Source organism: Miniopterus natalensis, chromosome 3 (assembly GCF_054644295.1).
Source record: "Miniopterus natalensis isolate mMinNat1 chromosome 3, mMinNat1.hap1, whole genome shotgun sequence".
NCBI classification, from domain to species: domain Eukaryota; kingdom Metazoa; phylum Chordata; class Mammalia; order Chiroptera; family Miniopteridae; genus Miniopterus; species Miniopterus natalensis.
The window spans coordinates 102,082,782-102,106,003 of record NC_142083.1 but is presented as its reverse complement, the minus strand read 5'-3'; the positions used below and the strand labels follow the sequence as shown (position 1 = coordinate 102,106,003).

General features: G+C 52.9%; 1 protein-coding gene and 1 pseudogene across 8 annotated transcripts in view; both read right to left on the bottom strand.

The window, feature by feature from the left end:
- SLC5A11 (solute carrier family 5 member 11) overlaps positions 1-4,061 on the bottom strand; it is a 53,145-nt gene extending 49,084 nt beyond the window's left edge. For 7 of the 8 annotated variants that reach the window (XM_016222667.2, XM_087815182.1, XM_087815185.1 and 4 more), the window contains exon 1: positions 3,924-4,058. In XM_016222667.2, the coding sequence (XP_016078153.2) occupies positions 3,924-4,058 (135 nt within the window). Of the gene's footprint in view, positions 1-3,923 lie in introns of all 8 variants that reach the window. The other variant, XM_016222664.2, reaches the window with a different exon arrangement.
- Positions 4,062-5,666: 1,605 nt separating this feature from the next.
- LOC148093606 (large ribosomal subunit protein uL13 pseudogene) lies at positions 5,667-6,198 on the bottom strand (annotated as a pseudogene).
- Positions 6,199-23,222: the final 17,024 nt, after the last annotated feature.

Below are 23,222 nucleotides of genomic sequence, written 5' to 3'. Positions count from 1 at the left end.
GAAGATAAGACCATACTTCACAAGAAGGAAGGAAGCGGTCCTCAGACATATGTAAGGGCGTCCAGGCTCACTCCTAAGATGAATGTATATTAGCAATACATCGAGATACTATGCTTCCCTGCAGGTTTTACAAAAATGAAAGTTTGACGGGACACTGTTGGTGAGGGTGTTATAAAACACAGTCTCTCATATATTAATGACGTGAGTGCAGATTGCTGCCACACATAAAGAGGGCAATTTGACAGACTGTCATAATTACAAATGTATATATCCTTCAACGTGACAATTCCATAGGTTGTGGGACTTTATCCTGCACAACAGTTGCACGCATCCAAAACAGGGAGTGTAGGAGGTGTGCTCATTGCGGCACAGTCTGTAATAGTGGGCTGGGAGCCACCGCAACGACGCTCAGCGGGAAACGGGCTCGGTTCCGCAACGCAGTGACCTCAGGGACCCCGGGCAGCCCTCGAGAGGTGGGACAGCGTCCACGTTACTGACATGAAAAGGTCTCCAAGAGGCGCCAAGTGCAAAATAGCAAGGTAAAAACAATATGTATGATAAACAAGCTACCTTCTATCTTTAAAACAGGAAGATATACACAATAATATTTTCTTGGATTTTGCATAAAGAAACTGTGAGGAGAAACAAGATGGTGGCACAGGTAACAGCTGCGCCCGCCGCCTCCCGCAACCGCATCGAAATTACAACCAAAACACAGAACCACCCTCACTCAGAGCCTCCTGAGATCCGGCTGCACAGAAGCCCCACAGCCAGGGAACTGAAGGAGCATCGAGACCGGGAGGAGGGGCGGAGACGCGGGCGGGTGGGGCAGGATCCTGGAGACGGGGCCACGGGCCCACACCCGGAGGGAATCTCGGCAGCGGAGGTTCCCCGGAGGAGGGAGGAGGGAGGGGTCCCAGCCCCCATCAGGCCCCCAGCCCAGGGCTCCAGGGCCGGGAAGAGACGTCCCCCCGACTTCGGGCTGTGAAACCAGCGGGGACTGCCGCTGAGGGTCGCGGAGGCCGCAGGAGCCCCAGCAGCTCCTCTAAAGGGCCCGGCGCGGACTCACTCGGACGCTCCCTCTGAGCCCAGCGCCGGGAGCAGCCGGAAAGGACCCGGGACACTTGGGGAGGGATTGACCTGCCTGAAGTTGGGGAGAAAGCTGGAGGGGCGGCTTCCTCCAGGGCAGAAGAGCTGGCAGAGACCATGGCTCCATTGGCGAGCCCTCCCCTCACACAGCTGGCAGACAGGTGCCATCTTTGAATCACCAGCACTTGACTCACACCTTTGGCCCCGCCCCGTGATTCCCGGAGGCCCCGCCCCTCCCCACCTGCAGCTCATCCAGGCCATTCCCAGTGGCTTTTCCAGCCTCAACCCGCCCTCGTCTCTGCCCCTCCTCCCGGTCTCAGTGCTGCTTCAGTTCCCTGGTTGTAAGGCTTTTCTATGCAAGTGGCCTCTGAGTCCCATGCTTAGGACTTTCCTAAAATCTCTCAAACAAGCAGCAGCGTGTCCCATATGGCTTAATAAGTGGTCCCAGGCCTGGCACTAGTGGCAGCCTGCATTGGCTCATAGCTTGGCCTCTCCTGGGCACCTCCAAGCCCAGCACAAGTAACAGCCAACTATGGTTTGCTGTGTAGCTCATGCTGGGTGGCCCTGGGCAAGGCACTGGCAGAAGCTGACTTTGCACCTCCCGGGAGGCCTGGTGGTCAGACTCGGCCACACTGGATTACAACCCTACTACACCCATGAGTGCCAGACTCAAGGGGCACACTTGGTGAACACCAAAGCCCCACTGAAGTAAATCCTGCTCCATAGGGGTGTCTCCAGCACAGCAGTTCTCTGGCTGTAGTGGCAACTGATCCTCACAGCTGATTGGCCTGGGGGTCAATTCCTCCCAGTGACGCCAACAGCAACCAAGGCTCAACTACAACAGGACAGTGCACTCAGCCCACACAGGGGAGCACCTAGAAGGCCCAGCTCAGGTGACTCAGGAGGCTGAGCCACTGGACCCTAAGGACACCTACTACACAGCCACTCTACAAATTCCAGGAGACATAGCAGCTCTACCTAATACAGAGAAACAAACACCTGGGAGCAGCCAAAATGCGGAGGCAAAGAAACATGTCACAAAGGAAAGAACAGAAAAAAATCTCTAGAAGAGGAACTAAATGAAATAAAGCCAAGCAAGCTAACAGATACAGAGTTCAGAATTTTGTTTATAAGGATGTTTAAGCAGACTATTAGGGAAATAACAGAGAAAAACAATAACATAATAAACGAAGGCTACACAAACTGAAATGAAGAATAATTTACGTGGAATCAATAGTAGAGTAGAGAATGCTGAGAATCAAATCAGCAATTTAGAACATGAGGAAACAAAAAACACCCAACCAGAAGAGCAAAAAGAAAAAAGAATCCAGAAATATGAAGATAGTATAAGGAGCCTCTGGGACAACTTCAAGAGGCCCAACATTTGTATTATTGGGGTGCCAGAAGGGGAAGAAAGAGACTAAGAAATTGAAAACCTATTTGAAAAAATAATTACAGAAAACTTCCCCTCCTGGGGAAAGAAATCAGCTTACAAGTCAAGGAAGCACAGAGGGTCCCAAACAAGAGGAACCCAAAGAGGCCCACAGCAAGACACATCATCATTAAAATGCCAAAGGTTAAAGACAAAGAGAGAATCTTAAAAGCAGCAAGAGAAAAGCATTTAGTTACCTACAAGGGAGCCCCCATACGACTGTCAGCTGATTTCTCAACAGAAACTTTGCAGGCCAGAAGGGAGTGGCAAGAAATATTCAAAGTGATGAAAAACATGGAACTACAACCAAGATTGCTCTACCCAGCAAAGCTATCATTTAGAGCTGAAGGTCAGATAAAGAGTTTCTCAGACAAGGAAAAGCTAAAGGAGTTCATCACCACCAGACCAGCACTATAGGAAATGCTGAAGGGTCTTCTTTAAGAAGAAGCTAATGAACAAAAGAATCTGATGAACTAAATAGATCCAGAGACATTGACACATGCAACAGATGATCATATTTCAGAGGAAAGAGGGAAGGGGGGTGGAGGGTGGGAAGAGATTAACCAAAGAAGTTATATGCATATATGCATAACCCATGGACACAGTCAATAACGGGGTGAAGGCCTGGGGAGGGGGTGGGAGAGAAGTGGAGGGGGTCAATTGGGGAGGGGGGGAATGGGACACCTGTAATACTCTCAACAATAAAGATAAATAATAATAATAATAAAGAAACTATGAAAGAATACACTAACTTACAAAGAATTAGTGACAGCCTGGCTTGCATGGCTCAGTCGTTGAGCATCAACTTATGAACCAGGAGATCACGGTTCGGTTCCCGGGTTAAGGGCTCGATCCCCAGCAGGGGGCGTGCAGGAGGCAGCTGATTAATGACTCTCATCATTGCTGTTTCTATCTCTCTCTCTCCCTCTCCCTTCCTGTCTCTGAAGTCAATAAAAACACATTTAAAAAAAAAAAAATTAATGCCAGTGGTTACCTGTGGAGGGCAGGGGAGTTGGGAGACTTTACACTGTATCTCATTTTAAGCTGTTTTCATTTTTGAACCATGTGACTTAAAAAAAAAAAAAAACTTCCTTTAAAAAAAAGAGCATGGGCTTCAAAGTGTAGGAGATACAGATTCTAACCCCAGTCCCCCTAACTGATTAGTAGGATAAGAAACTGAAATTCTTTGAACCTCAGTTTTCGTATCTATAAAATGGGTATGGCAAGAGTATCGTCTCCATCAGGACCTGTGCATAGTCCATGAGATTACGTAAGTGAACGTGCCTAACAGGGTACCCGACGCAGAGTCAACCTGCAGGGCAGTTTTAAAAATTTACAGTTCTGCTCACTTATGACCTTGAGCTAGTTTCTTCCCCTCTCTCCCTCCCCCGGCCTGGCTTACCCACAGTCCCACGGCCAGGACGAAGACGAAGTACAGGACCAGCACCGCGATGTCCCCAGCCTCCAGGCTCCGGTGGGGAAAGGCCTCCAGGGGGTCGGGCTGCGTGGGGGCAGGGCTGCCGGGGCCGCTCTCCATGGTGCTGAACGGACGGTGGCGCTGTGGGGGTCAGGCCGGGTCAGCCGGAGCCCACGGGTGCTCTCCCACCCTGGCCGCCGCTGCCCCCGGGGCAGCCAAGCGAGAGGACACACGTGGAGCGGCGTGTGTGGAGACACGCCCGAGGGCAGTCCAGCCCGCCAGCCATTCACTCATTCGTTCAGCAAACGTCCACAGTGAGTTTTACCAAACCTATAGCTAATTTTTGCCAGTTCAGTCACTCACTCGGCAAAGCATGCAGAGGAATAAGTGATTTAAGTAGCACACACCACTGCATAGCCTCTGTCACCCGACAAGCACATTTCCAGGCGTGAGAGAGAAACAAGACAGCAGTCAGCTTCCGTCTCCCAGAAACAAGCTGGGTCAAGGCCCAGCCAACAATTTTGCCTGAGGCTTGGCCAGACACAAAAATCTTGTTCCAATGAAATTGCATATATTTAATAAATGCCTATATAACACCTGCTACATGCCAGGCCTCATTCTGAGTGTTTACAAACCTGCAAAGTGGGCACTGCTGTGCCATTTTACAGATGGCAAAACTGAGGCACAGCGGAGTTAGGTAACTTGCCCAAGGTAATAGAGCTCAAGTGGCAGAGCTGGGAGTTGCTCCAGGATCCATGTTTTGAGCCACTATCCTGAGCGGTTTCTCAGTGTGCTGCACTCCATGGGTAATTTAAGGAATCCCGTGGTAGGCAGAATTATGTCCCCTCAAAGGTATTCATATCCCGATCCCCAGAACCTGTGACTATGTTAAGTTACATGGCAAAGGCCAATTAAATTTGCAGATGGAATTAAGATTGCTCAGCGGCTCTCCTTACAATAGGGAGAGTATTCTGAGTGGGACCATGCCACACAGGGTCCTTAAACCTGGAAAAAGAGACCAGAGGTGTTGGTGTGAGGAGGATTTGGCCCCATGTGGCTGGTTTCAAAGATGGAATAATAGAACTGGGAGCCAAGGGCTGCAGGTGGTTCCTGGAAGCTGGAAAAGCAGATTAATAGATTCTCCCCTAGAGCACACAGAAGGGATTCGGCCCTGCTGTTAACGTGACTTTAGCCCTTTAATCCCATTTAAAACATATGCCTTCAGAACTGTAAGGGGATAAGCTGGTGCTGGGTTTTTTTCTTTAAAAATAATTTATTTGGAGGGCACAAGGGCGATGCCTGGGACCCGAGGCTGTGGACGCAGCCTGGCATCTGTGATACCTGTACAGGCCCGGGCTCACCCGGCTTCGCTCACACCCTAACTGCCCTGCAGAGTGCAGGGGCTGACCTGGGGGGAAGTTTCCCTGAGTTTCCCTCTTACTTGTAAATACTGAAACTGAACTAACTGTTCCAACTGCCAATTGCCTAAAACTCTCACGAATGAGTAGGTCACAGGCAAATTATGCCTGCCTAGCTCTTAGAGCCATTTAAACTTTTTAAAAGGCATTTCTTAAACAGCCGTGACAAAGGCCCTTTCTGTGTTCCCCGCTTTCTAAGGCCCAGGGTGCCTGTGGCCCCGGACAGGCCCTGGGGGCCCCCACATCCTTGGCGTGATGGGGGCCTGCAGGCTGGGCCAGGCAGGAGGAGCTACAGTCAATTTTCCTGGGCTCAGACTGGAAGTCCGGGAGCCTTGGGGACCTGCGCGTGTCTGTGGGTTTTCTTCTCCACGTTCTTGTCGGCCTGTTTCCGCAGCCTCATGAGCTGTTTCTCGTCCGTGATGGATCTTGGCCTTTTCCTTCCCCTCCAGGTGGGTGACTGCCTGGTGCTTCCAGAACCTCGTGAGCCTGGCGCCCTAGGCGAGCAGACTCCCGGGTAGGCTTCCGACCCACAATCTTGAGGGCGCAGGAGCCACTGTTGGATTTTTCTAGACACCTTGAGGGGGTCCAGGGCACCTGGCCCCCTTGGTCCTGTGGGGCACATGCCTCCTCCCGTCAGCAACAGATGCGGTGCGGGGCTGGGTAGCGGCAGTGCCCTGGGAGGGGTTGGGGTTCATCCGCTTGGTACTTCAACTCGTTTCTGTAGAAGTTGCCAGAAGTGTTGATGGCCTCACGGAACACGACCACCACCTTCTGGCCAGTAGTACCCACTTGGCTGTTATGGCCACCGGGTGGCCCAGGAGATGGCCTCACCCATCCAGCATCTCAGGAACGTGCCCTGGAAAGAACCTTGGGCTATTTTAAGCCACTAACTGGTAATTTGTTACAGCGGCAGCTAGAAACTAACAAAATTCCCAGCGGTGATTTTTTACTATAAGCGATTTGGGCACTGACTTATTCCTGTGTTTAGCTCTGATTCAACTCAGGGTGTCAGCCTCCAGGGCTCCAGGAATGAAAAGACTCAGACCCTGCCCGCCAGATGAGCAGCTAACAGTGGAATAAACCCACTGGCAGACAACCACAGGATGCAACAACCCCACGAAGTGATGATCAGTGTCCACCCTCTCACAAAAAACAACCCCATGATATGACGATCAGTGTAAACCCTCTCACAGACAGCAACCCCACGGTGTGATGGTCAGTGTAAACACACTCAGACAATAGCCACAGGATGTGATGGTCAGTGTAAACACACTCAGACAATAGCCACAGGATGTGATGGTCAGTGTAAACGCACTCAGACAACAGCCACAGGATGTGATGGTCAGTGTAAACACACTCAGACAATAGCCACAGGATGTGATGGTCAGTGTAAACACACCCAGACAACAACCACAGGGTGTGATGGTCAGTGTCAACCCTCTCACAGACAACAGCCACACATCTGACCAGCGGCTGACCTGGCAGAGCTGAGACTCAGGCCCAGCTCTGTCTGACCTCACAGCCTGCATTTTCAAACATTTCCACTTGCTGCTTCCAAAGATGAGAACTGAGACTGAAGGGCTTAGGACGCAGCTTAACTGGGGTCTGGGATAGGTTGTTCTAGAACGGCACAGGTCCAAAAGGCAGGGAGGGGGGGAAGGAGAGAGGAGGGGCTGTGGGCTGACTGGTGAGCCAGTCCTCCCCGGTCCCCAGCCCTTCCCCCAGCTGCCCCTTGCAGGCCTCTGCCCGCCAGGCACGGAGAGGGGTGGGAGCAGATAAACAAGTGATTCATCCTGGCAGCACTCTGAGCTCTTCCTGAGCCCCAGGAGGTGGGGCCCCTGCCAGGGTCCAGGAGGGACTGGCCGCATCCTCATGGTGGGAACAGGAGCACAGCCCAGAGAAGCCACAGAGCTCAGGTGCCGCTGCCCTGGCCACAAGCTCCCAGGCGGAGCCCCAAGGTGCCCGCTCTCTAGCCAGTCCCGGGCACCTCCGTGGAGCGCGGGCGTGGAGTCGCTCCACATGTGTGCTCTCTCCTCCTTGCCAGCGGTGAGGGGGCCGTTACACATCCACCCTGCAGGGGGGAACGAGGCACCGAAGGTGAAAGTGCGCTGGGCTCAGGGCCTGGCCGTGCCACTTGCTCCTGGATCGTCCTAAGTGCCAGAAGAGGGGCCCAAACCCAGGTCCCCACCTGAGGCTCATGTATCACCCAAAACTGGCTGGTCTGTCTTCCTTTGTCCCTTCCTCCGGCGCTTCTCTCTCTCTTTCCTCTCCTTCAGCCCTTTGCTCCCCTTCTCTGTTTCTTTTTCATAAACACTCATTAGGCACCAGCTGTGTGCCAGGCTCGGCGCTAGGCATGGAAGACGAAGTGCTGAGCAAGGTGGCCCTGGTCCCGTGTGGCACCGTGTGTGCCCAAACCCACTCGAAGCGACTCCAGCGCCCTTCACCCCATGCACAGCCCCAGGAGGCACCCTGGGGTGGGCTCCTGCTTCCCCTCCTGCGGGGGGTGCTCCTGAGTGGGAGGGCAGGGTTAGCCAGAGCCATGCAAAGCGGGCCTCAAACAACAGCTTTGTTTGCAAGAACACCCTGCCCTTGTGGCCACCGACGGGCCAAAGAACAAAAGGGAGCTGGGCCTCGGCCGTAACCCTCCGGCTTTGCCAGTTACGTAATCTGCAGGGCAGGCGTGGAAATTTCCACAGCCCGCTGAGGGGCAGGTGGGCGGGGCTGGGGCAGCCCGCGCTCCCGGGTGTGCGCCCACCGGTGGGGGGCCATCCTTCATCACTTGTGCGTCTGGAACGTTCCATAACAGAAGTAAAAGAAACGAACAAGATCGACAGCGTTAAACAGTCCGTGTGAATTCCGTCCATTCAGAGGCACAAACGTGCCCAGTGTTTGGCTGCCGAGGATTAGCAACCCCGGGGCAGGGACAGAGCTGGAGAGGCAGAGGCGGAGGCAGGGGGCCTGGAGAAGGGCCGGCATGGGTGAGGAGGACAGTGACCGTCGGGTTACAAAGTTTAATTACAGCAGAGCACTCCCCAGAAATGCCTATGTCAGGACAAAGGGTGAAGATGTTAGACCGGCCCGCTCCAGTCCCGCCCCTGCCCCTACCGGCTGAGATCTCCCTGAGGCTGTCTCCGAGTCTATAAATGGAGATGACAACCAGACCCATGTCACAGGCTTGCTGAAAGCACTGAGCACGCCCTTTCTATAGTGTGATTGGGTCCAGAGAACCTGGCCTGTCCTTGTCCTTCTTATAAAACCATTTAGAAAGAGAGCCTGGGCTTTGTGGCCAGGAAGAGCCTGGCCACCTGCCTGTATGTGAAGCACACAGCACCCCTGAGAGGGCAGGTCTGAGGACCCCGTGAGCAGTTACGGGAAACAGCTGGGTCCTGGCCCAAGGTGGCACCACTAAAGGACTGATCTGGCTCCACCCAGGGCTGGTCAGCACGTGGCCTGAGGCAGGGAGCATTCCAGGGTGAAAATGAGCGCTGAACCTCCGGCCCCAGCCATCCCCGGGGCGCCCTCAGCGGAGGTGACTGCCCAGCCCTCAGCCCGGCTTTTGGGTGGCTAGGGCCTGGGATGCCCAGCAAGGCGGGTGGCGCAGGCAGCCCAGCCAGAGGGAGGGGTCCACTGTGCTAGGTGGCGCGGCCGGCAGGGCCTGGAACTGCAGAGGGAGGACCTGAAGGACCACTCTGGCCAGCGTGGCCAGCTGATGCTCGGGGTTCAGGAAAAGGCTAAGAGAACAGACTCCAGGGGACTTTCCGCTGGAGCAGAGTCTGCACCGCCCCTAGCCTGCTGAGGCCGCATCTCTGGTAGCTAGGAAAAGTACTGTAGGCGCAGCAGGCGGGGCGGCTGTCCCCAGCCAGCCAACAAGCTTGCCACGCGTGAAGGCAGGGGACCCGGGAGCTTCCCCCTCCACCCTCCTCATGCCTCCAGGGATGGCCTCGCCCCATGGTTCCCCGAGAACCACAGTCACGAGAGCACCCCGTGAGTCCCACACCTGTCTGTCCAAATGCCACGTGGCATCTTAGTGGCAGCCCAGTCGGCACTGCAAACTTCACTCGTCCACGCTGGAGACCATGACTGTCAGCGGCTGCTAGTGCTCCCATCTCACTAAAGGGCACCTTCACCCACCCTGCTTCTGAGGCCAGCAGCCCAGGAGTCGTCCCCAAGTCATGCGTTCATTCCTTCATTCCTCAGTCACTCTCTCAGCAGGTGGACTGTGAGTACCTACTCTGTGCCAGCCGCTGTGCCGAGGCACCAAGGATGCCATAGTTTACAAACATACCAGCAAAGAATTTAGAATGTCCCTGTCTCAACCCCAGAATCTCTTCACCCCCCAGTCTCACCCTATTCTACTTCCAGAGTGGAGCCCGAATCCATCCACTCCCCCTCACCTCGACTTCCCTCACCTTCGCGAGGCACTTCGAGCAGGAACCTCCCGTCTCGCCTCCCTGACACTGCTCTTGCTAATCCACCCTCTCGTGGAAGCCAGAGATGCTTGAACATACCTCAGATCAGATGGCCTTCCTGCCCGAAGCATCTCCACGCCCACTCTGTGTGGCCCTGCCCATCTCACATGATCCTCCTTTTCAGCACTTGAGCAGTAGTTCATACCTCAGGGTCTTTGCTATTCTGTTCCCTCTGCCTGACATGCTGTTCCCTACGCTCTTGGCTTCATGAACTCCTCCGCATCCTTCAGAGGTCACCCTACTGTCACATCCCCAAAGAGCCTTCTCTTGACCTCAATCTAAATTTGGTCCTTAAGCTATTGGTCCCCAGAGCACACACAACTTCTCATCGCTGTTGAATCAAGCATGACGTTTGACTTGCACGACTCTCATTACTGCCTGTCCCCTCTTCATTGTGAGCAAAGACTCACACTGTGTCTCCAAAGCAGGGTCAGAAAGAGACACAACAGGCCCAGATGGAGTCACTTTTGCTTGGCCACGTCACCAAACCAGAACAGCCCAGCCTGCCACAGGCTCAGCCTCTCCCAGGAGTGGAATTTAGACCAATCGTCTGGAATTCTGCGGTCAGCACTCCCGAGGTCACTGGCCTGGTTAGGCTGCTTGTTAATCCACTTGTTAACTTCTGAGTCCCACCCTCTTCCTGCCTATATAAACCTCCCGTTTTGGACACCCCTCAAAGCACCCTTGGAGCTGTGGGATGGGATGCCGTTCAGTTTACAAATCCCTCAATGAAGCCGATTAGACCTGCATGGACTGGGCTGAATTTTGCTCTGTAGCAGCAGCACTCGGTAAACATTCATGAAACAGCAGCTGTGGAGTTTTCAGAGCCGCTGCCATAACCCCTGGCACATCATGACCCCTCAGGACACATCCCCAGGACGCCCTTTGGGGGGTACCTCTCCCACCCACTGCCCCAGAACCACCCAGCACAAAGCCGCTGGAAATCAGGTGGCGTGGGTTAGCTCAGTCATGGGAGCTGAGTCCAAGCCTTGCCACTCTGTGTGACCTTGGGCCAGTTTCTTCAAGGCTCTCCGCCTCCCTCTGTGATTAGGGGGGCTGTGCCCTCACAAGGTGACTGTGCCAGAACATGCCACCCTGTGCACGTGCCCAGCAGGTACCAGGGAAAACTCTTTTGCCCGTTTGTAGTCACGAGCCACAGGCGGCGCAGAGCCACAGCGTTTCAGAGTTAGGCAGGTCTCTTACCGGCCTTTCGCTGTGGGTCCTCCACACCTGTGGCTGGGCTGGGAGGAGGTTCACCTTTCCATTCAACAGATAAGGAACCTGAGGCTCAGCAAGTGGCCAGTGACTCAGTGCATGGAAAGCGTGGGACCCACGCCTGCTCCTGCTGGCTGTGCCCACCCCTCAAAACACACTCCATCTGCCTGTGGGTGACGAGTCTTCCCCGAGGAGACGAGCTGTGCACGCCCCACCCTGTGGCTCTCAGCGGCAGGTTTCCTGCCACCACTGTGTTTTGTCCCCAGGCAAGCTCCCCCAGTTTGCAAAATGAGCATTGGAGGTCTTACCTTCCTCTGGATGCAGGCCCACCTGCCCTGAGGCTTGGCGGTAGCTTCTGAGGCAGAGGAGGCAGAGGTGACAGTGAGGAGGGGGACAGCCTGGCTCCTCTCCCTTGCAGCAGAGCTGGGAGGACAGTGGCGGTCGCCCTCCGGCACTGCCTGCTGCTGGCTGAGGGAACCTTCTTGCAGGTCAAACTCCAAATTCCATACTGCAGCCGAGATTAGAAAAAGTGAGAATGATCGTTTCAGGGAGAGGGAGAGACTGGGCCCAGCCCAGACCCTTAGACCTGAGCTCGAAGCCATCCCCTGTGGAAGGTGCAGGCCCTGAGCTCCGCCCTCCGCCCCCCAGGCCTCACCTGCTGGAGGGCAGGACGTGTGGAAGAGCATCTCGCAGCTGCACTTTCCCCTCTCCCACTGGCCCGCCTCCATTCTGGGGACAGGCGGGCTTGGGACAGCTGGAGGAAGGGGGAGGACAGATGCTGGCAGGGGTGGCTGGGGACAGAGGGAAGTCCCAGGGGAGCACTTAGTGCAGCCCAGAAGCCTCGCCACAGTGACAGTGACAGTGGCCTCTCTTTGTTCAGCCCCTCTTGTGCTCTCCAGGCCAAGGCAGTGCAAAGACAGGCGTCCAGAGCCCCAAGCAGCTGTCAGGATGACCAAGCACGGCCGGGGCCCAAGTGTGGCCCAGGCACCCGGACAGAGGAAGGCTTTGGCTGGGCACTCAGCATTCAAGACTAAAAAATAGCATTTGTAAGATAAGAGACTTTGAACAAGGCTCTAGATTTCCCACTTTTAATAGAATAATCTGAAGATGTGGCCATACCAGGCCCACTCGGCCACAGGGCAGCCACGGGCTGGAGCAAGTGGTGGCCACGGACCCGCCCTGCCGGTGCCTGGGCTGCAGCCCCTGGGACCGAGGGGGTCGGGAAGGTGGAGACGAGCACGCCCAGCTCTGTTCTGACGCTTCACGTCTCTGCTTGCCCGGTCTTCCCATCACCCTCGCAGGCAGGCCCTGCTATTATCTCCCTTTTACTGATGAGAAAACTTGCCTTTGGTCACCAAGCCCGTAAGCGGCAGAGCCAGGGTTTGAACTGAGAGGTGTCCACGGGACAAGGAAGCCTGGTTGCATGAAGACCCAGAAATTAAATTGACAGCAGCCTGAGGGGGCCCTGCAGGGGAGGGGACGGCCCGAGCGGGGGGAGGAGCATGGGTCACACAGATGGACAGAAGGAGGACAGACAGACAATGGCCGGGAAACGGATGGCCTGACGCTGTGATCTGCCCCCAGAAGCACAATCTCAGGGAGGCAGAGGGATGCTTCACTCACTGGCTCTGCTCCTGAGTCCTGGGGCCTAAGGGGCAGTGGGCGTGCTCCAGGGTTACAGTGCCCACAGGGGCATGCAGGTGAGCGAGGCGGGCCAGGCAGGGCTGTGGCCTCCTGGGGAGCACGTGTCCCAGCTAAGGGGACAGCTGTTACTCAGCTCCAACTGAGGGACACAGGGTTACCTCAGCAGGCTCCTTTGATTGCCCTGCGCTTGTCCCCTCTCCTGGTGCTGTAAAGAAGAGGGAAAATGATGGTCAGTCTTTGGGACTTTTTGGAAGTTTCTCATAAAGTTCGCACACACCTACCCAGTGGCCCAGCAATTCCACTCTCAGGCGTTTTCAAGAGAAATGAAACCTGTTCCTGCAATGATGGTGCACAGGTGTCCCTCAGCCTTGCTCACACCGCCCGTCCTGCACGCCGAACCAGGGGAGCTCCACCTCCAGCGCAGGGCCGGGAGACGCCCAGGAAACTGCGACTCCAGTCTGGCAATTAAAAGGGTTTCTTAAGGGAAGCCTACAGGCACATGGGAGCCCTGCATGTGCAGGGGCTCCCTCCATGCCACTCACGGTGTCAAATGATTCTATGGAACGGGGCAGGTGGACAGGGTACCAGGAGTAGACTAGTCCCAGGTACAGGACGATGCCTGCACGCTTGACTAGGTCAGGACAACGGCTGTCTCAGGACTCAGCAGGGACACAGAGAGGTGCTGGCTGACGTCAGAGGGGAACCAGCAAAGTGGTGCTGGGAATGAAACCGGACACCATGGGACAGGCTGCCTGTCACTACTGCAGTCAGTTCAGCAGAGATAGGGTTGAATCATATATGAGCATTTATTCCAATAATGCCAGCAGGATGGGAGAGCATAAAATCTGCCCTAACCCGCCCCCCGTAAACCAGTTCCTTATATTGGGTAGAGGGGCAAAGGCTACATGGGGAAGTGGGCAAAAGAAATACGAATGGGTGTGGCGGCTTCCAGGGTACAGGAAATGCACATGCGGGCTGGGGTTGCAAAAGCGTGGGCGCCGCTGGGACTCCTTTGTTCCTGCAGCAGGGTTGCTAATCTCCCTGCTCATAAGCAGTTAAGGTGAATGGACCGCATGCCAAGGTCAACTCCCCTGTCCCTGGACGTACAACTTCCAGGCAGGTTAGAAAGTGCTTTTTCTAATTAGAACAGAACAATCAGTTAACAGAACATGATTAATATTCTTGTAACTATAGCTAACAATCACGGTCAACAGGGCATATTAGTATGTCTGCCCCAGCAGGACTTCACCCAGGGATGGGGCTGGTTGCCTGGAGAACCAACCACCTCACTGGGGGGGGGGTGCAGTTCCACCCCCAACCTACAGGAGGGCAGGGGGCTGGAGGGCCAATCAGTTGCCCATGGCCTGTTAATCTATCATGACTGATGAAACCTCCAAAAAGCCCCCCAAAATACAGGGTTCTGAGAGCTTCCAGGTTGGTGAATGCGAGATTTGGGGGCAGGGACTCGCCTGACAAGGCCCGGAAGCTGAGCCCCGACCCCAGGCCTCCCCCAGTCCCAGCCACCCCAGCAGATTAATGAGGGCTGGGCCCCACAGAAGCTGGGTTCCTGCAGGATTCGCCCCAGGCCTCCAGCCGCACACCCTCCCCGCCCGCCCGCCCGCCGTGGCGCAGCGCTGCCCCCATTCACTGCGGGGCCCAGAGCAGCCCAGCCCTGAAGCAGGCGGCTTCCCAGCCCATGGGCAGGGGGCGGGAGCCCACGGAGGGAGCGGGGCGCCTTGTGACTTAGTGGCCTGAGGCCCTGGCAGCAGGGGGTGGCTCTGCTGCGAGCGCTGCGAGGGGCCAGCGGCCCAGTGCCGCCTGGGCGGGGATTGGGGGGTTTGGGGACTGGGGGCAAGCGCCACCCGCGGGAGGGAGCAAGTCACGGTTGACCCCTCCTCCCTGGATGGAGTCCGTCGTCACCCGAGGCGGCTGCCACGCACGCCACTGCCACTGAGACTCAAGCCTCCTTCTTGTTGCTAATCCCCGCCTGAGGGTATATATATATTTTAAATATGTCTTCACTGATTTCAGAGAGAGGAGGGGAGAGGGAGAGAGAAACATGGATGATGAGAGTCACTGACCGGCTGCCTCCTGCCGCCCCGACCAGGATCCAACAGCCATCCCCTGGATCCTAGGTCCACGCTCACTGCGGGCGGCCCGGCCGGGCACCTGAGGATATTTTCCCCGTTGCTTTCAGAGAGAGCGGAGGGGGGATCATCCAGGCGAGCGAGACACGTTGACTGGCCGCCTTCCCCATGGGCCCTGAACGGAGACCAGGAGTGAGCCCGCAACCCAGATACGTGCCCTTGCCCGGGGATCGAGCCCGCACACGGACGCCCTGAGCACCGGGCCGCACGGCCAAGGCGCGAGCCTTCCTCCTCTGTCTGATGGCTGCGTTTTCCCTCTTCTTTGGTTTCGTTTGTTCCCCGCTCCCAGAGTAGCGGTGCTCGCAAGCCCAGGCGGCCCTCTCTCCACAGTGGCCACGGGACGGGGGGGGGGGGGCACAGGGGCCACCGGCCTCATGCGGGGTCTCCACCCCAGCTGCGCATGACCTCAGTGCCCTGAGCCCAGGTGTCTCCCCTGAAGGGGGGGGTCCTAATGGTGCTGGGCTGTCGCATCGAGGCGACTCAGGGAGACGATATGTATAATGTTCTTCATGCCCTAAGATGGTGTTTTCCCTTTCGCTCGTTATTTCAGGAAAGTCCAGAGACTGCATGACGCCGACATGGTCACGGCAAAGGCGGAAGCAGCTGTGAGGGCCGCGGCCCCTCCTGAGCCCGACAGGCGTCACTCCTCTCACTAATCTTTTAAGGAAATAGGTTGTTTTTCATTAAAACGTTATTTATTTAACATCCAATGGGTTATTGTTCTTTTAAAATGAATTAATAAATACTGCTCATTGTTTCTTCATTGAAATGTCCTACTTGGAAAGCACCTTCCTTGTAAAGGGTTCCTGAGACCAACCAGGGCTCGGAGACGAGCTAGAGACGGCCGAGCCGGTGCGCCTGGGACTCGGGTGTCTGCCTCAGAGCCTGGCGGAGGCAGCCTCGGCCTGTGGGACAGAGGTTCAGCCATGTCCCGGGCAGCCCCGCCGGTCAGTGCCGAGTGGATTGTTAACAGGCAAAGACTCCATTTCGGTTACTCGCTAAACACTTGAACGGCCGGTCATCCGTGAAGAGGGTTGAAGTCTGGAGCGCGACTTTCACACACTGGAAGATTGTAAATGTGGAACAGAACCCGGGGAAGCCAGCTCGGCCAGGACTGCCGCCCGCGCCTGGGTTCCCAGAGGAGGCCTGGCCGCTGCCCACTGTCGCGGCCACGCGTGAGTCCCGGATGGGCCAGCTGCCCTCAGTGTTTGCTTAAATCCTGGCTGGACTAGCTCTGTGGCTTTTGGCAAGTTACTACACCTCTCTGTGCCTCGCTCTCCCCATCTGTCGAATAATAGGCTGCTGTAAAGAGCAAATGAAAGGATGCCCGGAGGTGGGCGGCCAGCAAGCTCTGCCTGTGCTCCTGGGAGACGCTGGCCAGCGCCTCCTGTGGCCAGGTCCTGCTCCGCCCGGGAGGGGTGTGGGCTCTGCGCTCTGGGCCTCTCTTGCTCAGGAGGGAGCACCGGGCCCTGAGCTCCACCCTTCCCACCTTCCTGCCGGTCCAGGTGGTGGCCAGCAGAGTGGCCTCGGAGGCCGGGTGTGGGAGATAGAACGTCTGCTGACAGGCTGGGTGCTGATGGGGCAGGCGAGCCCCTGACCGGAGCCCGGGGGCTGGGACGCAGAGGGGCAGCACCCGCGGGCCTCTGGTCACAGCAGCACAGCCCGGTGCCCTAGCCCAGGGCATTTGTGTGAAGCGTTTGGAAGAGCGTCTGCCTGAGAACAGCGCCAGGTAAGCTTTCCATTAGGACCCCGTTGTCTGGTCTGGAGGACACACCCAGTCTTGTCTCTCGGCACAGGACACACACACACACACACACACACACACACACACACCTTCTTAATCTCCGACTACGGTAGACTATCGATCTGTGGTGAGACTCCATGAAGTGTGTGACCCTGGGCAAGTCAGTTACCCCTGAACCTGCTTTATCACCTGTCAGACGGGCAGCAATGAAGCTCCTCCCCCCCACGGCAGCGTCAGGCTGCAGCGAGATCTTCCAGGTGAACTTGGAGTTTAGTATTGTAAATGCTAAAAAAATGTGCTCTAATTTTAGGGACAACTTTCAATATTTCTAGTAGAGACTGTCTCTTGAAGTCCCACCTGTTTTCTGAATCTTGATTCGATTATGGCATCTAGCAGGTGGTTTGCCCAGCTGGTGATCACCCCAAAACTAGGAACATCTGGTCCCGTCCCAGGCCCCTCCCCGCCCCACCCAGGCGCAGCCTGTAGGGAGCTGTAATAAAACAGAGAAGGCCGAGGGACCCACCAGCCACGAGGAGATGTCACTGCATGCGGGGAGCCTGCTGACGTCGTGGCTGTAGTCTGTGCCTTAATCCAGGCCTGACCCAAGGACGCAAACTGCCCCAAACAAGTCACAGGCCACACAGGCCATTGTGCTGGGTGGGGAGGCTCTGCTCTCCCCTCCTGGTTTTTCGGGCTGGGCTGATAATGAGATTGACACGAGTCAGGTTCACAGGAGAAAGCAACCAAACTTTATTACACGCATGTGCACGGGAACCCCACATGCACGAGAGGGCCAGAGACAGCAGGGACAAAGGTGTATGTGACAATCTGAGCTGAGGATGAGGCCGAGTGCCTGAGGCTTCGGAGGGGAGGAGGGTTGTTGCCGAGATAAGGGGAGCAGATGCCCAGTGATCCGTGTTTGCCCCACCTGTGGATAGGTAGGCCGTAAACCCTTATCTCGGGTGATAACTCTCATTGTGGGCAAGGCCCCGAGTTCGTATTCTTTAGGACGGAGGTAAAAGTTTCTTGTGAGTCCACAGCGTCTCAGTTGCCTCCAGCCCGATGCAACCCACCTCCCACAGCGGCACGTCCTGGGCCAACTTGTTCTAAGGCCCCAGCCCCACCTTTGAATCCTCCTGGGAAGTGTTACTTTCCGGAAGGTGGGTTGATAGACTGTTTGTACCTTGACAGAAGGTCGGTTCCGTTAAGCAGTTGTCTCTCAGGAGGCACCGGCACCGGTGGCTCCAGCGTCAGGCCTGTGGTACAAGCAACCAGGTATTGAACGAGAGGCACCTCTGTGGGAACAAAAGAGCAACGGCTGATAACTGGAGCCGACGACGACCCAGCCTCGGAGCTCAGAGGGCAGCCAGTCAAGACTTCTGACGTGGCGTCCGCCCCGGAGCGTCTTCAGGCGCCGGCAGCCTCCTAAATGTCCCCGGCCCGCAGTCTGATGCCTCTGGAGAGCTCTGCCCCCGACCCGAGGATTTCACAGGAGCTGCTGTGGTTTGTGGGGTTCCCACTCCAGCTGGTGGGGTGCTGGCAGAGGGCAGCCACCCCGGCCAAACTTGCGGGACAAGCACAGAAAAAGTTGGTTTGGAGACTCACGGCCAGGTAGTGGGGGAAACTGGGAGAATGCGAGACCTGGTCCAGTTTCAGGGAGAAGCAACCCCTGAAGGGCAAAGAACAGCTCTAGTGTCTGTACCCACAGAGGTGTAATAACAAAATAGCATCTTCCTCTCTAAAAACACCCTCATTTTTACCAAGAGAGCCGAGTTAAGACCAATTTACTTGCAAAATAAATCTAGTTTCAGTAAGTTTGGCCTGATTATCAGTTTAAGTCCAGTGAGGACAGTCATTAAACACGTGGGCTCTTTTAAATCTGTTTTACTGAAATTTTCATGAAGAATCTTTAGACTGACCTTTGAAAGGCCTCTCAAGGTAAGAAAAGCCAAGGCCAGGACTTGCCATCGGACGTTGCCCACAATACCTGTCAGTTTGGGAGAGTTCATCTCTTCTCGAGGTCCCCAAACATCCTGGGGTGCTGTCCTGGCCAGGCGGGGCTTCACCCTGGGGCTGCAGGGCCCCTGTAAGGCAGGTGGCGGCCTGTCTTTCTCAGAGGCCTTCCCGGGCTTCCCTCCGTCGGTCTTACTTCTTAAGCTGTGTGGTCACGTCTCTCTCGGGCTGACGCTCCAGTCAGCGCCTTGGTAATGGAACCAGCTTCCGATTCTGTCCTGTTACAAGGAGAACAGATTCTTATTGAACTTAGGCAGTAGCAGTGTTGCCATGAAAACAAGAGCACGTACCCACCGAGAGTTTCCAAATTCTGCAGGGATCAGGTAGGGAGAAAAGGCTGAATGTTTCAAGTCTGCTCACAAAGGCACACATCTCCGAAGTGCTCTACGTCATAGCTGGATTAAGAGGAAAAGACTTTTCCTTATATCTGGAAAACAAAAAAGGAAAGAACCAGCAATGTTTCAAACAAAACGTCATCAGCTGTAGTCATCCTCATCAGCTCATTCGGCCCCGTCACTAAGATCTTTCTGCTCGAATCCAGTGTTTCCGTTAGTTCTCTTGACCGCGTCCCATAGCAGAGGGTGACGGGGTCAGTGGCAGTTCCAAGAAGTTTGCGAGGCTCATGGGATGGGCTCAGTGGGCTGGTGCTTCTATCCCTAGAGACTGAGGGAGGAGTTTCTAACCATCCTCTGTCGTGTGAGGGCGTCAGCTTGGCGGCGGGGAAGCCTGCGGTCCCCTGGGACACAGCACGAGAGCGTCCGAGAGCCCACGCTGCGTGGAGCCAGAGGAGGCCCAGCGTCGGTGCGCCGAGGTGGACGGAAGGCAGAGCCCCAAGGCGGCGCCTGCCCAGGAGCCTGGAAGAACCACACAGCCGTCTTGGGTTTCCCATAACCCAACTACTTGTTTAATGTATAACCACCGTTTACCCATACGACATACCTCAGGAGTTATCATCACTTTCTTTACAATGCTCCCCATGCAATTTAACATACCAAATAAGCCTAGTTAGTTCAAAATTCCTCCTTCTTAAGGAGAGAAAACAAATCTTTTGAGGTGTCCTAGGGTCCCCTCTGGAACACCTCAGTTATTCCCAGGTCAGGAAAAATGCTCTTTATAATTTGAATTTGGGGAAGTTCGTCAAAATATATCAAAAGGGTTGGAAATTTAACTAAATAGGAGCACATGTCATTGTAAATAATACTTAATTATCTATTTAACTGAAGTGACAGTAAAGATTTCAAAGGCAAATACGAAAGGTTACATAATTGTTAGCAAAACTTTAGCTCTTAGATCTTTTTCTTGTTTCTTGAGATGGGCCTGTAATGCTATGAATTTTCCTCTCAGGACTGCTTTCACTGTGTCCCATAGGTTTTGGGTTGTTGTCTGTTCATTTTCGTTACTTTCCATGAAGTGTTTGATTTCTTCCTTGATCTCCTTGGTAACCCATTCATTGTTTAATAACATGCTATTTAGCCTTCATGTGTTTGAATATTTTTGAGTTTTTTTATAGTGGTTGATTTCTAGTTTCATGGCATTGTGATCTGAGAAGATGCTTGATATGATTTCAATCTTCTTATATTTGTAGAGACTTGCCCTGTGCCCTAACATGGGGTCTATTTTTGAGAATGTTCCATGTGCACTTGAGAAGAATGTGTATTCTGCTGCTTTGGGGTGAAATGTTCTGTAAATGTCAATTAAATCCATTAGGTCTAGTGATTCATTTAAGGTCTGTGTTTCCCTGTTGATTTTTTGTCTTGATGATCTGTCCAATGCTGACAGTGGGGAGTTAAAGTCCCCCACTATGATTGTGTTGCTGTCAATCTCCCCTTTGAAGTCCCCCAAGAAATTTTTTATATATTTAGGTGCTCCTGTATTGGTTCCATAAATGTTTATAAGGGTTATTTCCTCCTGTTGGATTGATCCCTTTAGTATTATGTAGTGACCATCTTTGTCTCTTGTTATGGTCTTTATTTTGAAGTCTGTTTTGTCAGAAATAAAAATTGCTACTCCAGCTTTCTTTTCCTTTCCATTTGCATGGAATATTTACTCCATCCCTTCACTTTTAGCCTGTGTGAGTCTTTTGCTCTCAAGGGTCTCTTGTAGACAGCATATATTTGGGTCCTGTTTTCTTATCCATTCAGCTACCCTTTGTCTTTTGATTGGCCCATTTATTCCATTTACATTTAAGGTTACTATTGATATAAACTTATTTAATGCTATTTTTCCTCTCTATGCTGATGTACCTTTCTCTCGCTATTCTTTCTTTTTCTTAAAGCAGTCCTTTTAGCATTTCTTGCAATGCTGGTTTAGTGGTACTGAGGTCCTTTAGCCTTTTTTTGTCTGGGAAGCTTTTTATTTCACCTTCAAATTTAAATGATAGCCTTGCTGGATAAAGCAATCTTGGTTGCATATTCTTGCTTTTCATTACTTGCAGAACTTCAAGACACTCCCTTCTGGCCCGAAGGGTCTCTGCTGAGAAATCAGCTGTCAGCCTTATGGGGGTTCCCTTGTAGGTCACTGCTTGTCTCTCTCTTGCAGCCCTTAATATTCTCTCTTTGTCCTTGACATTTGCCATTTTAATTATGATGTGTCTTGGAGTGGGTCTCTTTGGGTCCCTCTTGTGTGGAACCCTCTGTGCTTCCTGAACTTGTGTGGCTTTCTCCTTTGCCATCCTAGGGAAGTTTTCTATAATTATTTCCTCCACCAAGTTCTCTATCCCTTGCTCTCTTTCCTCCCCCTCTGGCACTCCTATAATGCGAATGTTGTTTCACTTCATGTTGTCCCAAATCTCCTTAGACTGTCCTCATGCTTTTTAAGTGTTTTTTCTTTTTGCTGCTCTGATAGAGTGATTTTTTTCTACCTTGTCTTCTAAGTCACTTATTCTATCCTCTGCTTCATCGAGCCTGCTTTTAATTTCTTCCAGTGCATTCTTGATAGCAGATACAGCATTCTTTATCTCTGTCTGAGTTTTATTTATGGTATGTATCTCTTTTTTCATGTTTTCATTAAGGTCCTCAATCTTATCATCTAGAGTCTTCTTAAGTTTCTTGAACATCTTCATCATCAATACTCTGAACTCTGTTTCTGATAGCTTGCTTAACTCCATCTCATCAAAGTCCTTTTCTGGTGATGTTTCCTTTTCTTTAATTTGGGGGTTTCTTTTTCTCCCCATTTTGGTAGGTCTTAGTGTTTGTATCTATATATTAGATATATTTGCTGACCCCCCAGTCTTGTGGGGTGGGATTTTGTCTTGTGGGTCCAGTGGAGCCCAGAGGTGTGTTTTCCTTACACCTCTGAGCTCTTTGCTCTAGGCGTGTCCCTCTTGTGGGTGCCCCTTTTGTGGTTTCTTTATGTTCTCCTGTTGTGGTTGGGTCTAGATTGTTGTAGATCAGTCCTTGGGAGGACCCTCCTCTCAGATTGGCTAACTGTGTCTCAGCCCCAACCTCAACGTATAAGCTGTTGTATGGGTGCTGGCAAGGCATGACAATACACAACTAAAATTCCAGGAAACAAGGGGTATGTTACAAAGTATCTTGACAGTCACAATGAAAACAACCCATGTGAAAATAGAACTGGAGAGTGAAGGGGGAACACACACACACATACACAAAAGATGCTTTAAAAAAGAAAGAGAAAAAGAAAAGTAACACTTAGAGAGAGAGAGAGATGTATATTGTTGTTAATACTGGTGAAAATTTAGAAAATAATAATGAACTAAAATGTAAAAAATAGAGAAGCTACTGGGAGATAACAGAAGCAGAGAAAAGATTCTGAAAGAAGGGCCAGCAAAAAATTAAGGGAGAGAATAGGAATAGGATAATAGTTGAAAATGAGAAAACAAAAATACAATAAAGAGGATAAGAGAAGCTAACAATCGAACAGGAAGACAGAAGGGAGCATAATGAAAGAATGAAAGAAAAGTAGAAAAAGAAAAAAGAAAAAAACGTCATGCTAATGGATTGAGAGGAGCGAGAGAGATAAAGCCCAGGCAGGCAGGGAGTCCATTAAGAGATTTGGGGGAAACTATAGAGGAAAGCTGTAAACTTGGTTATAATGATAAAGTCCCAGTCGTTAAGTGGGGATATCAGGAAAGTCTTGATAGTAGAAGCAAGGATAAAATAAAACAAAGCAAATAACCAAAACAAAACCAAAAACAAGCTAAGCAAGACAAAATTCTTTTATAAAAAAGAGGGAAAAAAATTTAGTTAAAAAAATGTAAAAAAAAATTTTTTTTAATTATTATAAAATTTAAAAAAGAAGAAAAAATGAACTTTCTCCCCTTTCTCTTCTACCTAAGGAAAAAAGAGAAAAAATAAACATACAAAAAAAACCCCAAAACCAAAAAACCCAAAATCAAACAAAACAAAAAACAGCAGAAAAAAAGACAGTCAATCAGGTGGGTTTTTTCTGGGCAGCTTATGTTGTCTGAGGGTCACTGTTTTGTGTGCTGATTTCAGTTCTCCTGGGAGGTGCTTGTGTATCACCCACTGTGAGGAGCCGTCCAGGCTTGGCTCTGGTGTCCTTAGGTGGATGGTTGATCTGAGTCTCTCCATGGGCCACCTCCTCTTGTCAGCTGTTTTGCAGCCTTGTGGTTGCCTGGTCTTGCTCCAGAGTCTTCTGTAGAGTCTTCAGGG